Genomic DNA, 16,921 nt, shown 5'->3' on the forward strand with positions numbered 1-16,921 from the left:
AAGCCCCATGTCAGGCTCTATGCTGACAGTTCAGAGCCTAGAGCCTGCTATGGATGCTGTGTCTCCCTCCCTCACTGCCCTTCCCCCACTGGTGCACGCTCTCTCTCTTTCTGTCTTTCTCTTTCTCTCTCTCTCAAAAATAAACATTAAAAAAAAACTGCACTACAGTCTTCTCAATGGTAGTATATATTAATATTATATTAATAATTATAATATTAAAATAATTAGATATAGTTTGATAAATGTTTCAAAAACAGTTGGACCACATGAGCTTAAGCATTGTTTCAGTCCTAAGATTCTAAAGTTATATTGTGTTCAATCTAGACTTTTTTCAGATATAATTTATTACTTTCATTGAAAATTTGGGTCTATATATCTTTTATAATCTTTACTTAACCTGAATAATCAGTTAACAAGGGAATTTTATTTCCTAATTCTACCAAATGAGGCTTTAGTATAATTCTTAACAAATTAACCACCCTGTCACAACCAGGAAGTACTTTGCTGACAACATGGAAGCTGACATGCTGTAACAAATACACTAGACTGAGAGGAAAGATACCCGAGTTCTTTCTATTCCTTGTCTGATACAAATATGCTAACAGACCTTAGTCTCAAAAGTTTAGATTTAGTTACGATTTTATAAAATGATGCATGTAAATAAAAAGCTAACAATATTCCATTGAGCTGGCATGAGTGAAAAAATATCTCCTTTAATACCACAAAATATTAATTATTTTATTAACATTTTATAAATACTGTAGGTACTTTCACGTTTTTATGACTTATTTCAGTATAGCAATACAAACTGGTACCATAACCTTTTTATGTCATATATATTTGAAGTAAGCTACTAAAAATACTTATTTTTTATTTTTATGTGGTACTGAAACATCCAATTATGTTTTTCTGAACAGATTATTCCTGGTAAAAAATATGCAGCCAGAATTGCCCCTAACCACCTAAATGTTTATATTAATCTGGCCAATCTGATCAGAGCAAATGAGTCCCGGCTGGAAGAAGCAGATCAGCTGTACCGGCAAGCAATAAGCATGAGACCCGACTTCAAGCAGGCTTATATTAGCAGGTATTTGTAGTTCACTTTTAAGTTGTATTACAGAGAATTGAAGCTGTATCTGCATGTACATTTTGACTGTCTGAACTAAATTGCCTTTTTTTTTCTTTTAGTAATCTTATTTGGCGACCAAGAAGATAGAAACATACCCTAGTTTAGACTTACAATCAAATTTTTTCTTTTTTTTTTTTTTAATTTTTTTTTTTCAACGTTTACTTATTTTTGGGACAGAGAGAGACAGAGCATGAACGGGGGAGGGGCAGAGAGAGAGGGAGACACAGAATCGGAAACAGGCCCCAGGCTCTGAGCCATCAGCCCAGAGCCCGACGCGGGGTTCGAACTCACGGACCGTGAGATCGTGACCTGGCTGAAGTCGGACGCTTAACCGACTGCGCCACCCAGGCGCCCCGACTTACAATCAAATTTAATTGATTTGATTTGAAATTGACTGTCACTTGTAGTAGCAAACTAAGGTTTTATACGGAAGAAAGAGTAGAAGCTTCTTGTTAGTTTCATTTACTTCTTATTGTCACATTCTTTTTTACTTAAAGCACTTCAAACTTGTATTTTCTAATAATTACTTCTAATATCCAACTCTCAAGAGCTTTCTTAAATACTGACAACTGATTGGTTATTATGCCTTTTATTTATCACAAAGAAACTTTTTAGTTGTCAGTACAAAAACTTTTGGCCGCACATGTTAGAGAGAACTTAATATATTTTACCATGTAAGGATTATCATTTGTATTATACTTGAGTAAAATTGTATATTAAACTCTGCTTCATCCGCTGGCCCAGAAACCTAATCATAATTTTTAACATTGTTCTTATGGGGAAAATGCATTCAGAATTTCATTAGTTTTTGAGATAAAATCTGTTCATAAGTTGGGAGGCTGTCTTTGTTCAGTTTTATCCAGCAGTTGTTGAAATTAGCTAAGTTTAGCGGGGTTGCACATATAAATAAAATCTGTCATGTGTTAATCTATGAAGAATTATTCAACAATCTGCATTAAAAAATAACATCTTGGACAGATACTCTTTCCAGAAGTTGCTTTAATTGAGAATATTAGTCATTCATTTGATTTCATTCTATGCTTATACTTAAAGGAAATAATGGTATCATAATAAAAGTATTCTCATATTACTGCCTAAATTTATTTGCACATATGTGCTTAAACAAAATGACTTTTTAAAGCTCTAACAGATAATAGATCCATATTAGAAGGATTTGTAAAATGGTTTTCAAACTGTGATCTTCCGTTCCACATGTGTTCCTCAAAGGTACCTGCAGGTGGCACTAGTGCCCTCCTACCCTGCCTACCAGTCAGCTTTTTTAAAAACTCTTTTTTTGTTGTTTTGGGGAGTTTTTTCTTTCGTTTTAATGAATGGCCATTTTATAAGAATACATTGTAGAATACTAAATTAATATAAGAAGGGGCAAAATTTTCATTCTGCTCTTTATAAACGAGACTTCTAACATAGATTTGAATACTGGAATTTCCCCATCACTACCATATTTATTTTCCTTCTTCAAATGCTATGACTTGGTCCCCTGAAAACTTAATCTCCCGTTCTTGTCGCTGCCAATTTTATGATGTAGTCTGGTCTGCCTTCTTTCAAGATACAATTAAAGAATATATTTTCTCTGTTCCCCTTTCTTGGATACCTCCCTGCATCTTACCCTTTAAAGTCAGGTATGCTGTTTCTTTCTTTAATTATACTTGAAAACCTAACAAACCAAATTTGCTAAACTAATGAGTTCAGGTTTGAGGACATTTTCAGATATTTTTGGTAGAAAACTTTAAAAGCCTGGGTTAAAAGGAAAAAGGAAAGCTGTGAATATGTGGAAAAAGTTGAAACTTACAAAAAATAGTATCTACACATTGACATGGTAATGTTGTAAGTAAAGCTTGTGTTTGATTTTTCCACAGAGGAGAATTGCTTTTAAAAATGAATAAACCTCTTAAGGCAAAAGAAGCATATCTTAAAGCACTAGAGCTGGACAGAAATAATGCAGATCTTTGGTACAACTTGGCTATTGTTCATATTGAACTTAAAGAACCAAATGAAGCCCTAAAAAATTTTAATCGTGCTTTAGAATTAAATCCAAAGCATAAGCTAGCATTATTCAATTCTGCTATATTAATGCAAGAATCAGGTATGTTTTCTTAAAATAGTTCTATATTTAAACACATTATAGTTTGAAGTATAATGAAATCTGAACTTACATTATGAGTAGCAAACGTTTTATGAATAGTTTATATCAAAACTGCAGATAAATATAAGAATATTTAAAATACTTGAAGTAAAGTTTTCAAGTAATATGCTTTAACACAATTATTAGTTTAAAATACTTGAAGTAAAGTTTTCAAGTAATATGCTTTAACACAATTATTAGTTCTTTGGGTATGTGTTAAGACTTAATATTCAAGCAGTCTGTTAAGCAGTGCCTTTTTAATCTATTTTGTGAATTGTATGCACAGAAATATATAATTTCCTACTCCTAAATATACCATCCAAATAATCAGAACTTGCAAAAATTCTTATATAATTATTTCTAGGGAGACGAGCATTATATTTCTATTTATGTTAGAAAAAAAACAGAACAATCTATTTTACCTTGATTTGTAAGAGCAAGTACTTTTGGTATCATTTTATATCTGGTTTTATTTTCTGACGTATTATTGTAATTTACTATTTTTTGTAATTTAACAAAACTAAATCATTCGTGACAGTAAATTAGGATCTTTGATACATGGGTATTTTAGTACTACAACAAAAGGCAGTATTTATAATTTATAATCTTAATTTTTAATTTGGAAAAAGTTTGTACATTTAGATTTTTGTAGTTAAATCTTTTTAAAAACTTTTACAAAAAATGAAAGAATCATAAAATCATAGTATTTGAGTTAAAGAGGGTATTTGAATTTACTTTTGCCATTGTTCTATTTAGTATATTAGAGTAAGGACCAAATAGATCTAATAACTACCCCAAATGTCATATGGCTAGTTTAGTAAAACTAGTTCAAGATAAGAACTTAAGCTGACTGATTTATTTTACAATGTTTTTTATTCATCTTACTGTCAAATAAAAGTACAGAGGGAGATATTTATGCCTGGTATTCAAAACATAAATTTAGAGAAAAGCTAATGTTTTTGTAAAGTTAGCTAACGTTGGCAATCATGAAAAATGCCCAGTATTCAACACAAGATTGCACCCTAAGATTTGTAGTTGTGGAACTTGAAGTTTTTCTATTTATTTGCAATAGAAATTATCTCAAATATTTGCATCCTAATTTATATTTAAATTTATGAGCTTTATATTTAATGGTATATTTTTACCTTTGAAAATCTTTAAAAAATTGAAGTAATTAAAAATCTGATTTTGTAAGACTGAAACATTCTGTTTATCCAGTAGTAGTTACTATTTGCTGAGCTGTTTTACATATATCCCATGTAATGCCTAGAAAATTCAGCAGGCTAACCCAGAGAAGTTATTTGTTTAATGTATAAAGTCATAGTGTTAATAGAGTCAAGATTAGAATACATGTCATTTTTGGCAAATCCCAGGCCTCTTCCCCCTAATTGTGTTTTCTTCCTCTGCTACTACCAGTTAGATTCTTAACTAAGGAGATATGTCATCCCTTCTGATTTTTGAGGCACTCTTTCTGCTTTAAAGGAAAAGAAATGGGCTATCATTTCAGTGTTTCAAACACAACTGTCTTTCCTGTGAAAACTTTGGGTTTTTTTCATTCCACTTTTTGATGTAGGTACAGAAATTAGTTGTTTTGATGCTGTCTTTTTGTAATCTTAACTAGATAAATACTGAAAGTGGCTCTTGTTCCTCAGGCTTATTAATTCATTTGTTAACAATATGTATTTTTTTTTTTAATTATTCTTAGGTGAGGTTAAACTTAGACCTGAAGCTAGAAAACGCCTTCTTAGCTACATAAATGAAGAGCCACAAGATGCTAATGGTTATTTCAATTTGGGAATGCTTGCCATGGATGACAAAAAGGACAGTGAAGCAGAGATGTGGATGAAGAAAGCCATAAAATTACAAGCCGATTTTAGAAGTGCTTTGTTTAATCTGGCTCTCCTGTATTCTCAGACTGCAAAGGAATTAATGGCTTTGCCAATTTTGGAAGAGTTACTCAGATACTATCCTGACCATATCAAGGGTCTCATTTTAAAGGGAGACATTCTGATGAATCAAAAGAAAGATATACTTGGAGCAAAAAAATGTTTTGAAAAAATTTTGGAGATGGATCCAAACAATGTGCAAGGAAAACACAATCTTTGTGTTGTTTATTTTGAAGAGAAGGACTTACTAAAAGCTGAAAGATGCCTGGTTGAAACATTGGCATTAGCACCACATGAAGAATATATTCAACGCCATTTGAATATAGTCAGGGATAAAATATCCTCATCTAGTTTTGCAGAACAGCCAGTATCCCCAGCTGGTAAGACTTCAGGTGTAGAAGGAGACAAAATTCCAACTGAAAATGTAAAAGAAGTAAGAAGTGAACCCAGACCTACACAGATCATAAAACCAAGTGATAATAAAAGTCAGTCTAAGTCCAACAAACTATTAGGAAAAAGTACAGACAAAGAGACCCCCCATAAAACAACAAAAGAAATCAAAGAAATTGAGAAAAAAAGAGTTGCTGCTTTAAAAAGACTAGAAGAGATTGAACGTATTTTAAATGGTGAATAGCATTATTTATCATGTGACAATGTCTTCAAAGAACTTCAGTCTATCTTGTGTGATTGTTTATACTGGGAGCTTTGAAAAAACAACAAGTGTACATGTGACAGTCTATCATGAGCTGCCTCTACATAGGATCAAAATACATAGGATTTTCATTAAATACCTGTGTTACCCCAGGGTATGTATTGTATAAGATATGACAGTAGTTCTGAGTTTTGGCAAATATAGCAGAAATACTAAATTACAGTTGGCAAATTTGTATCTTTTATGTAGAAGAATCTACCTGCAGAGTAATCTTGACTACTCTCAAAAATAATCTAAAGCCTGAATGATAAACCCTTGGGGGCAGATTCAACATATGCTAGTTTATTCTATGAATTTGCATTTATTAGTTGACTTCATTACCTTCTGTTACCTTTGGAATCTGACTATGGATTGAAAACACTTAATGAACACATTCTTTTTTCTTTGGTAACTTCTGTTTAACAAAGGAACTTGGCACCACAAAAGAATACTGGCTTCTTTTAGATTATGTTCTTTGGTTGATTTTTAGAAGGACTGCCAGGTAAAACTTTTTAAAATAAGTCCTCTGACGTGTTAGTTTAAGAATGTATTTTTCATAATTGTGTGCTTGTCCTTAACTTTACTCTGAAATGCAATTTTTAATCAGGTAAAGTTTTAAATACACACACACATTTCTAATGGTGCTCATATATACTGTATTTTTATTTTTTTACATACTGAGAGTTTCACAGCATGAACCCCACATAAATCATAGCTAGCTTTGATTTTTTACTCCCCAAACTGTTCAGGTTTATTAGAGTCTAGTCAGATTGAAAAAGTTCCAATAATTATAACTTCATTTAAACTTTTGAGTTAAAACATAGTAAGATTCTCTTTCATCTTAGTGTTCTCTCTCTAGTGTTATTTGAATTTTAATTGTTCCAAAACATACTTAATCATTCTTAGATACTTTAAGCAACTAAATTGAGTTCTTTATTTAACTGAAGGCAAAATAATGTGACAAAGTTTTATTTTTAAACACTAAGTTCTTGATATCTTCCTATGGTGTATATTTTTATTAAATATTTATTTTGACTACTGAGCTTTCATAAAAAATTTAAAGCTGTTTTAATTCCATCAACTATGGAAAACAAATTGCTGTTGCATTTTCCTATAAATGCATATATTACAGTTTAACCAAAATTTCATCGTCTTTGGCATACTTTCCAGCTATAAAAGGTAGTTAGCCTCATATAGGATTAATAGTTAATTTTAGCAAATTTAAACCTGAAAACTGTTAGGTTGAAGAGTAGATATAAATCAAATTTATTAATTTATATCTGATTTTTTGAGTTAAAATACATTTCAGATGAGTTTTACAGTATCGAATAAAGTTGGTTTTCATTTAAAATGTTAAAGCTCAAGCTATCATCCTGAGATAGTAACTGATTTCTAATTATGTAGAATTTAAAAAACTATTTCTGTTCCTCTGAGATAACTAAATTGTTTCAAAAATCATTACTGTAAGTTTTTATAAAGAAATATTTTCTAAATAGGTCACAAGAAACATAGTCTACATTAAAGACCCACTCTTACTAGCTTCCCTGAGGTTGTGTCATAGATTTTTTTTAGGCAATTTAAATCAAGCACTGACACCATAGTTCATTTTTGATTTAGGAGATTCTATTCAGGATTTAAAGCAATACCCAGTTTCAGTTTTTAAATTATGGATTTGTGACTCCAGGTATAAGATGGAGAATACCTCATATACTATGACTTGAAAAACAAAATCTATGTTAATCTTATGTTCTCTACACGTATCTTGAGAAAAAGTTTCTGAGTTTGATCTCTTCTGTTATAGTATCAAACAAAGATAATTCAGAAAAGTAAAGAGAATCTTTCATGACAACAGATTATAATAAGAGCTTTGAGTAATATTTTAATAAAATTGTATAACTATTGAAAAGATAAAAAATATATTGTTATCCAATGATTTTTATAGAAAAAAAGAATTTCCTCCTTATTTGCACTTAGAACAATGCCTTAGAATAAATTAAATAATTTATTTAACTCAAATCCACCCTGAATAATTAATGATTTTTCCAAATTAATGTTTCAACCCTCACTTCATATTAGAATCATCTGGAGGGCTCTTAAATATGAATCCCACCCCACAACAATTTAATCTGAATTTCTTAGGGGGCCATGCTTCTATTTTTCTTAAAGTTCTCAGGTTCTAATTTGTAGTCAGGGTTAATGACCACTGCTCAAAATTAGTTCAGGAAATTCTAAATTAGTTCAAGAAAATCCTCTTTATCTCTTCTGTGTTAACTTTTTAATTTAGTAACATAACCCGCTTAAGTTTTGATGTTTTAATAATTATGCTCTTCTAATAGCTAGTATTTATTTCATCTTAAGTACCGTCAAGCTTGCTTATGTGTAAGGTGATTATTCTCTTTAAACTCATAGTAGAAATTTTATTGAAGCTGTTCAAGTGAAAAAAAGGTAATAGATTTTTTCCCACCTCTTTGGAACTGCCTTTATGGGGATATGGATGGTTAGGGGCATTTTAGTCCAGGTCACTAACCTATGGTTCATAGTTGTAGGCATCTGTATGTTTGGAAAAGAAAGCTTATCATAGGTCTGTGTGCTGGTAAAGCGATGTAGTTTTAGTTCTCACTGTTTTACAAAAGAATATATTCCCCCAGGAGTTCTAGGAAAGCTTTGACAATCCCGAAGGGGCAGTTATGTTACTTTTTCACTCCTTCTCAGAAGAAAGAATTACATTTTTCTCCTATTGCTCCTATGGTATTTCCTTGTTAACATTCAGAATTGGGAGGTTTATCTTGTAACTATACCACTAAGTGATTTCATGAAGCTCATGACTTGGAGGATAAAACAAATATGTTTGCAATTTTGTGTTTACGTTTATGTAAATATTTAGTATGTGAATTACACAATTCTAATAAAACCTCATGCGTTTTCGTTACATCTAATTTGAGCTCTCAACTTCATGTTGCAGAATACTTCTTTGAAGATGCTTTAATGAGAACTATTATGAAAATGTATAGATTTGTATGTCAGTTTCTACTTCAGAAATCCATATATTTGTCATATTTATTTTTTTAAAAACTTCCTAATTGTTTGCATGACTAAATGATATTTAAAATGAACCCCCCCCCAAAATATCTGGTACCTTTGTCCAAAATTTTGTCTCTTGGAAGCTATCAGCCATCCATGTTAAGGGTTTATAAGAAAATAGTTTAATATTATATGCATTTTATATTATGGTGGTGTCTGTGTGTACCATATTTCTAAATATTCAGTATAAAATGCTTTTTAAAACCTTCACCTGAATTGCCTTTTAGTGTTCAAATGAGAAGTACAGAAGTGTATCAACAGATTTCTGCCCCACAAAGACAGAAGAGCTGGTGGGTAGTTTTTATTAGCAGTGATATGAGAAAGATGTGTTAAATTGCTTCAAGAACAGTGATACATTTTCAACCCTTAGTGACAGAAACTAAAGAAAATGAGACAAATTCAAATATGGATTTTTATGCACATAAGTAGAAGTCAGTGTGGTGAAATAATTAGGAGTCTGAGTTATGGATCTGCCTGGATTCAAATCTTGGTACCACCCTTACTAATATAACTTAAAGGAATGTTTAACCTATATGTCCTTGGTTTACATTTATATAGGTTTAATATGTATATATCCTATTGTATAAACTGGCAGGTATTTTTGTAACTACAAATAATGCATGCTCAGCCATGTACATTGTAAATAGTCTTTACCAAACATGTTTGATAAGGACCATAATTAACATCACGTAGTAAATTGTGTTAAAGAAAAGCCATGATTTATTTGATGTAATTGGCTTAATTTTTTTTTCACGTAGTATCAACATGAATCTGTTTACAGCTGTAACCAACCAGTAGTACTGATCTGTTCATCCAGTGTTGTCTTTATTTTATTTGATTGTGGCTTGATAATATTTTATTAGATTGGGAAAACTAAAGAAACAATGGTTTTAGTTTTGCTAAAGACTGGCCTTATTAATGACCAGCTTTCCTAACAAGTGATTATTGACTTTTAGCGGGTGTTAACATCTGTTTCATAACATGGCAGTATGTTTATATGTCAGAAGTTTTATGACATTTCTAAGTTGATTTGTTGAAATAAATTCAGCAAGTGGAAAAATCTATATATTAAAAATATTAATATATTCAAATTGTTTAGGATAGTTCTTGGTATAGTAAATGATAGATGTTAATCATTAATGTAATCATAAGGCTTAGGTATGTAGTAAATAATAGATGTTAATCATTAATGTAATCACAAGGCTTAGGCTTGCATTTGATACATATGATTTGCTTTATGTGTTAGCAGAGATAATGTTAATGATGGTCGTATAGCAAACAGATTATTAGATATTTAATGCTGGTTCCTTAGCCAGCTAAGGACCTTGTTCTTTTGCTGTTCACTGCTTTTAGGAAGGTAGCATAAGATAAAATCTTTCCTAAAAGTCTCTGAAGACTTAATCTCAGGCAAATTCATGTTCTTTGGAACCCACTTTATTCAAAGTAACATTTCTATGATTCTGCCAATGGATAGCATAATTCCCGTCAAGTCGTGTTTTTATTGTATAGGAACCTGATGCCTTCAGTTTTTATCTTAAGCAAAATACTTCTCACCAAACCATTCTAGTTTTCTCTTTCTTAAAGACTTTAGTGGTTAAACTCCATTGTCCTTATTCCTTCCTTCCCCCATGGATTTAGTTTCTGATATTAGGAAAGTCATCTGATTAATCCATGTTAAACTACAAATGATAGGTCTTGTTAGTCATCTTAACAGTTAAATCAAATGAACTTCTTTCTTTATAAAGTTGCAGGCAATACAGTGGGAGTTATTTGAGGGATATGGAGTCTCTCCACCATTCTGCCTATCTAAGCAAGGAATTGCGAAAGACCACAGAAAATCTTTGTAACTGCACGAAGGCCACTTATGACCAGAATCCTGTTTTTGATGGGCACTGGCAGGCCAGGTAACTGCCTTTTGGGAGTGGAATCAGAGTAATCAAACTGTCAGCAGAATTGGACTTATGCTCAATAGTGACATCTGTAAAACTAATTCCTGAGTAGTGAATATACAGATCTTACTTGATTTACGATGGGGTTACATACCAATAAACCCATTGAAGTTGAAAATATTTTAAGTTGAAAATGTTCTTAATACATCTAACTTAGTGAACATCATAGCTTAGCCTATGTTAAATGTTCTCAGAACAATTACATTAGCCTACAATTGGGCAAAATCATCAGACACAAAGCCTGTTTTATAATAAAGTGTTGAATGTCTCATGTAATTATTGAATACTGTACTGAAAGTGAAAAACAATGGTTGTATGGGTATAGAACAGTTGTCAGTGTATTGATTATCTCATGGCTGGCTGATCCTGCCCACCACTGACTAGAGAGTATCATACTGCGTATCACTAGCACAGGACAGGATCAAAATTCAAACTGAAATACAGTTTCTACTGAATGTATATCTCTTACACCATCATAAAGGCAAAAAATCATAAGTCAAATCATTGTAAATTGGGAACCTTTTGTAGTGTGTACATTTTTAATACATGATCTCTTTATATGACACCGCAATTTCCCTTGGTGATGGATCTGCAGTGTCATTTGCAAGCTTTTTAATTTATACCTGTACCTTAAATACCAATGTTCTCTCTTCTACCCTTTTTATTTCCCTGTTTCCTTTGAGCAGTGGTTTCAGCTTTATAGGATTCCAAACCTCCAGCCTAGAGTTTCTCTAAACTTCAGGACCATGAACCCAGTGATCTATTAAACATCACATCCAGAGGTGTTCATTCCTCCCATCCTTTCTTCCAAACCCCATGCCTATTGGATAAGTTTAAGAAAGAGAAACTAAAAGAAAAAGAAAGTATATCCAGTTTAAAGCAGGGAAGGAGGAGGTAGGGGAGAAACCAAAAGAACATGAGAGCTTACTAATGGTTTATTTACTCAAAAACGGTGGCAAAGTTTAAGACATCATTAAACATGATTATGGGGCTTAGGTTAAAAACAAATACTACTGGGGCGCCTGGGTGGCGCAGTCGGTTAAGCGTCCAACTTCAGCCAGGTCACGATCTCGCGGTCCGTGAGTTCGAGCCCCGCGTCAGGCTCTGGGCTGATGGCTCAGAGCCTGGAGCCTGTTTCCCATTCTGTGTCTCCCTCTCTCTCTGCCCCTCCCCCGTTCATGCTCTGTCTCTCTCTGTCCCAAAAATAAAAATAAAAACGTTGAAAAAAAAATTTAAAAAAAAAACAAAAACAAATACTACAAATATACGAAACATGTGTAACTTTTAATCCATCAGAAGAAAACACCGTAGCCCAATGGAATATAGTAATAGGGCCAGGGCAAATGAAAGTGCAGTACAAAAAAAGATGCTAAGATATAAAGGACTAATGTAGCAGTAATTCAAATGAATGTAAAATAAGTTAAACCTAACAAAGAATAAGCTGTTAGAGTTCTCTTTTGTTTTCATTATATTCAACTAAGTTTTATATAATTACATTGAATTATAAATACAAGGTCCAACAACATGTTGTCCATGAAATGCTTTTATATAGAAGCAAAAGTATGAGAAAAAGCCTACCAGTAAATATGAACCAAAGCAAGCCAGGGTAACAATTTTAATACATGACAAAACAAAATTCAAGGCCAAAAGAGAAGAGAAAATGAATGATGCATACTAGTAAAAGGAACAATGTAACAAGACATGTCCATCATAAACACATACATCAACAATATAATCTAAAAATAAGCAACAGCGAGTAATAGTACAGGGAAATAAATCAGAAATTGTAACTAGAGATTTTAAGGAGTAATAGTACAGGGAAATCAGAAATTGTAACTAGAGATTTTAACAAAATCCTCTAAGAAACTAAGGGGTCAAGCAGAGAAAAAAATAAGTGGATAAAGATCTAAATAACTTTGACCTATTAAATTTATATAGAATTTCACTTGACACAATATGCATTATTTCCTAGCACATAAGGAATCTTTACAAAACCACACTATGTATCAGACCATAAAGGAAACCTCAGTAAATTCCAAGACTGTGCTCTTTGATCATAATGCAAATGTTCACAGTAGCTTTATTCATGGTGACAAAACTGGAAACAGCCCAAATGCTCATCAGATAAATGGATAAACAAAGTGCAATCTATTCAAATGAAACACTCTTCAGCAATTAAAAAAAAATTGTATCTCTGAGCAAAAAGAAGCCATATACAAGAGTACATCATATATGCTTTCATTTATGTGCAATTCCAGAGCAGACTATTTGTAAATTTCTAATACTAAAGTATGGGTCAGGAGCGAAGGAAGCCAAAGGAATTTTTTAGGGTGATACAAATATTCATGACCCAGCAATTCTACTCTGAGGTGTACTAACAAAAATATACCTACACACGCTCTACAAGATACAAGAATAATCTTAGGATTAACTGTGCAAGCTCCAACCTTGAAATAACCAAAATACTCATGAAAAACAGACAAGATATTTATGATATAGTCATACAATGAAATGCTATGAATATATAATGAATATGCATGAATCACTGCTACATGAAGCAACATGGATGGGTCTCGCAATATAATACTGGATAAAGCCAAACACAAAAGATACTACTATTACAATTCTATTAATATGAAACTCAAAACTGGCATGATGAATTTGTGCTGTTACAAGTCAGAATAGTGGTTCTGTTAGGAAGGGAAATAGAATGTTATTTTTTTTTTTTTTATAGTTTGTATTTCTCAACATTTATTTATTTTTGGGACAGAGAGAGACAGAGCATGAACGGGCGAGGGGCAGAGAGAGAGGGAGACACAGAATGGGAAACAGGCTCCAGGCTCTGAGCCATCTGCCCAGAGCCCGACGCGGGGCTCGAACTCACGGACCGCGAGATCGTGACCTGGCTGAAGTCAGACGCTTAACCGACTGCGCCACCCAGGCGCCCCGGGAAATAGAATGTTTATTGGAAAGGAATGTGAAGTGGGCATTGATGTTCTGGTCTGCTTCTTGGTCTGAGGGATATTTGCACAGATATGTTCAATTTTTGGCAATTCATGATATATGCTTTTTTCCAGATGTATAATAAACCTCAAAAAGAAGTGTAATATTAAAAGATGTGTTAAGAATATGGAAAAATAGAATAAAAATTTAGGTGAACCATTTATAAAAATTCTACAATCAGTTTAGTAATATCAAATACAGAGAATGACTGGAAGGATGTACCATAGAATATTTTTAAAACAGTTTTATGGAGATAATTGACATACAGTGAACTGTTCATATCTAAAGTGTACAATTGGTTAAATTTGACACTTATATACACCTGTGAAACCATCACCATAATCATGATAGTGAACATATACACTTCTCAAAGTTTCTCATGCCCTGAGTAGTCCCTCCAGTCCCACTATTCCTTTCCAGCCCTGTCCCTAAAACAATTGATCTGCTTTATGCCTCTGTAGATTAGTTTACCTTTTCTACAGTTATATATAAGGGCATCATACATTATTTGTCTGGCTTTCCACTCTTGAAATGGACTGAATGTTTGTGCCCCACCTACAAATTCATATGTTGAAGTCTGAACCCCTAATATAATCAGAGATGGAGCACTTGGGAGGTAATTAGGTTTAGATAAGTTCATAACAGTGGGGATGGGATGGGATTAGTGTTTTTATAAGAAGAGGAAGAGAGATCAGAGTTCTGTCTTCCCACTTGATGAGAACACAGCAAGACGGCAGCCATCTGCATGGCAAGGAGAGAGTTTTCACTGGGCGTGAGTACCTGCTGGCTCTTTGTTGTCAGCTTCCAGAACTATCAGCAATAAATATCTGTTATTTAAGCCACCCAGTCTGTGGCATTTTGTTACAGCAACCCAAGCTAAGACACACTCAAAATTTTTAGACGCATTCATCAATAGTTTATTACCAAGTAATATTCCATTATATGGATATGCTATAGTCTTTATCCATTCATCAGTTGACTGGTCCAGTGGTTTTTATTTTCTCCTGTAGGCATTATATATTTTTCAAATACAAATTAAAAAAAAAGTTTTAATTCTGTTATTTACACATTTTCTGACTCGATATTCAATGTCCTCCACTTCTGCAAATGGCCATTTGGGGATTTAGTCCTTCCTCATAATGAGCCCATGTGTTTTTGGAGGTGTGGAGGCCGGAGCATATGACTCAGACTTGTCATTAAGCACTTGGTATTAATCCATCTACTATGATTCATTTAGGAATGAGAATGTAACCAGATCAAAGCCAATGAAATGACCCTTGATTTTGCTAACACTTCAATGACTTGAGAGAAAATGTGAGTTTAAAATTCTGACAACCATCTCACCACATGGAGAGATCTTATGTGAGAATACAGCCAGGACAAAGTAGTTGATTATAGAGACGAAAAGTTAGGTCACAGTGGATATTGTTAGAAACCTGGTCTAACTACATTTGGAAAGGCAATAAAGTAAACCAAAGTGGAAGAATCTTGAGCCATATTTGGTTGTGCCAGCTTTTGAGCAGGAACTATACTGTGTATGTTGTCTGGCCAAGCTCATGAGGTCCCATGGTGGGCAGTGCAGGTCTCTCAATCCCAGACTTGAAAAGAATTTTAATTAAGCATAAGCAAAATAACTGGTTAAATTGTCCACTCTGTGTCTTGTGCTGAACAAGACTACAGGACAAGGGAACTTGTTTTGAAAAATTCAGCAAAATAGAGTCATTAGTAAGGTCAAACCAGAACGAGGAAGTTTTAAGCTGGATCTGTTCCATCTGAAAACAAATCAGAGAATATTGTTTTGTATGATGGTCCTTTACCTGCAGTCTGAAATCTGAGATAGCTGCAAGTATATTGACAGGGTTGGAAAAGCCAAGTTCTCTGCCCCAGGCTACTGTTGACTCAAGCAAAATCAGAGGTGGGACAACTTAGCAAGAATGGTAGTTGAGAAGAGATTCTAGTATCTCCGACTTCTCACACATATTTCCATTTAAGCAGTCATGGCCCAAGAAGGGGATAAATTACTCCCATTGGGAATATGCAGTCCAGGGGCACAGATACAAAACAAAACACATTCAGCCCAGGCCTATTGTCATTAGCAGTGCATTGTGGCTGTATTAGTTTCTTAGGGCTGCTATAACAGAGTACCAACTTGCACCAAAATACAAACTTGGATGGCTTAAAACAGAAATTTATTGTTTCACACTTCTGGAGGCTAAAGTCTAAAATCAAAGTGTTAGCAGTGTTGGTTCCTTCTGGAGGCAATGAAGGAGAATCTGTTCCATGACTTCTTCATAGCTTCTGACTATTGTCAACAATTCTTACGTTCTTTGGTTTGTAGATGTATCACTTGAATCTGCCTCCATTCACATGGCATTCTCTCTGTGTCTATGTGTCTTCCTTTAAGGGCACCAGTAATACTGGATTTAGGGCCCACTCTAGTATGATCCCATCTTAACTAATTATATCTGCAATGACCCTGGTTGCAGATAAGGTCACATTCTGAGGTACCAAGAGTTAGGACTTCAACATATTTTTTAGGAGCACATAATTAAAGCCAAATAGTGGTCATAGTCAATTTCTAGAAGACAGGAAATTGAAGGGTGATTTTCAGATTTAAACACTGATTCTTCATATGTCTCTTTGTTTACTATCCCATGCTATAGAGTGAATGAAAATAGATTAAAATTATATCAGAGTTTAAATAAATTTTACTATTAGAGAAATCTAATTCTTTACAAACAAGAGGCTAGGGTTGTCTCAAACCTGAAAATCATCCTCAGGCTCCAGAACTTGAGGTTAAACAAAGAACACTGATAAAGAATTACGTTACTCATCTCAGTTATGGTCATGGAAAACAATTGTGTTAACTCACTGGATTGAATTATCAAAACACACCCACTAAAATCATAGATCTCACTTTACATCAAAGTTTATTAATATTTCAAAAGTTACAGACACCAGATACAGGCAAAATCTATAAATGTCAGGTTTTTCTACAGTAAGAAAAATAGATGGATCAGAAATATCCTATATTGTAGT

The 16,921-nt window shown here is 33.2% G+C and overlaps 1 protein-coding gene across 4 annotated transcripts in view; it reads left to right on the top strand.

Annotated features, from left to right (window-relative positions):
- Nucleotides 1-11,155, top strand: part of TMTC3 (transmembrane O-mannosyltransferase targeting cadherins 3) — a 60,343-nt gene extending 49,188 nt beyond the window's left edge. Inside the window, exons 12-16 of one of the 4 annotated variants that reach the window (XR_002743961.2) lie at nt 918-1,087; nt 3,007-3,233; nt 4,978-5,964; nt 9,158-9,220; nt 10,676-11,155. Coding sequence is in view for 1 of the 4 variants with exons in the window: in XM_006933916.5 (XP_006933978.3) it covers nt 918-1,087; nt 3,007-3,233; nt 4,978-5,792 (1,212 nt within the window). In the remaining 3 variants the exon portion in view is untranslated. The other 3 variants (XR_002743960.2, XR_002743962.2, XM_006933916.5) reach the window with 3 other exon arrangements.
- Nucleotides 11,156-16,921: the final 5,766 nt, after the last annotated feature.

The sequence above is a fragment of the Felis catus genome, chromosome B4 (assembly GCF_018350175.1).
Source record: "Felis catus isolate Fca126 chromosome B4, F.catus_Fca126_mat1.0, whole genome shotgun sequence".
NCBI classification, from domain to species: Eukaryota; Metazoa; Chordata; class Mammalia; order Carnivora; family Felidae; genus Felis; species Felis catus.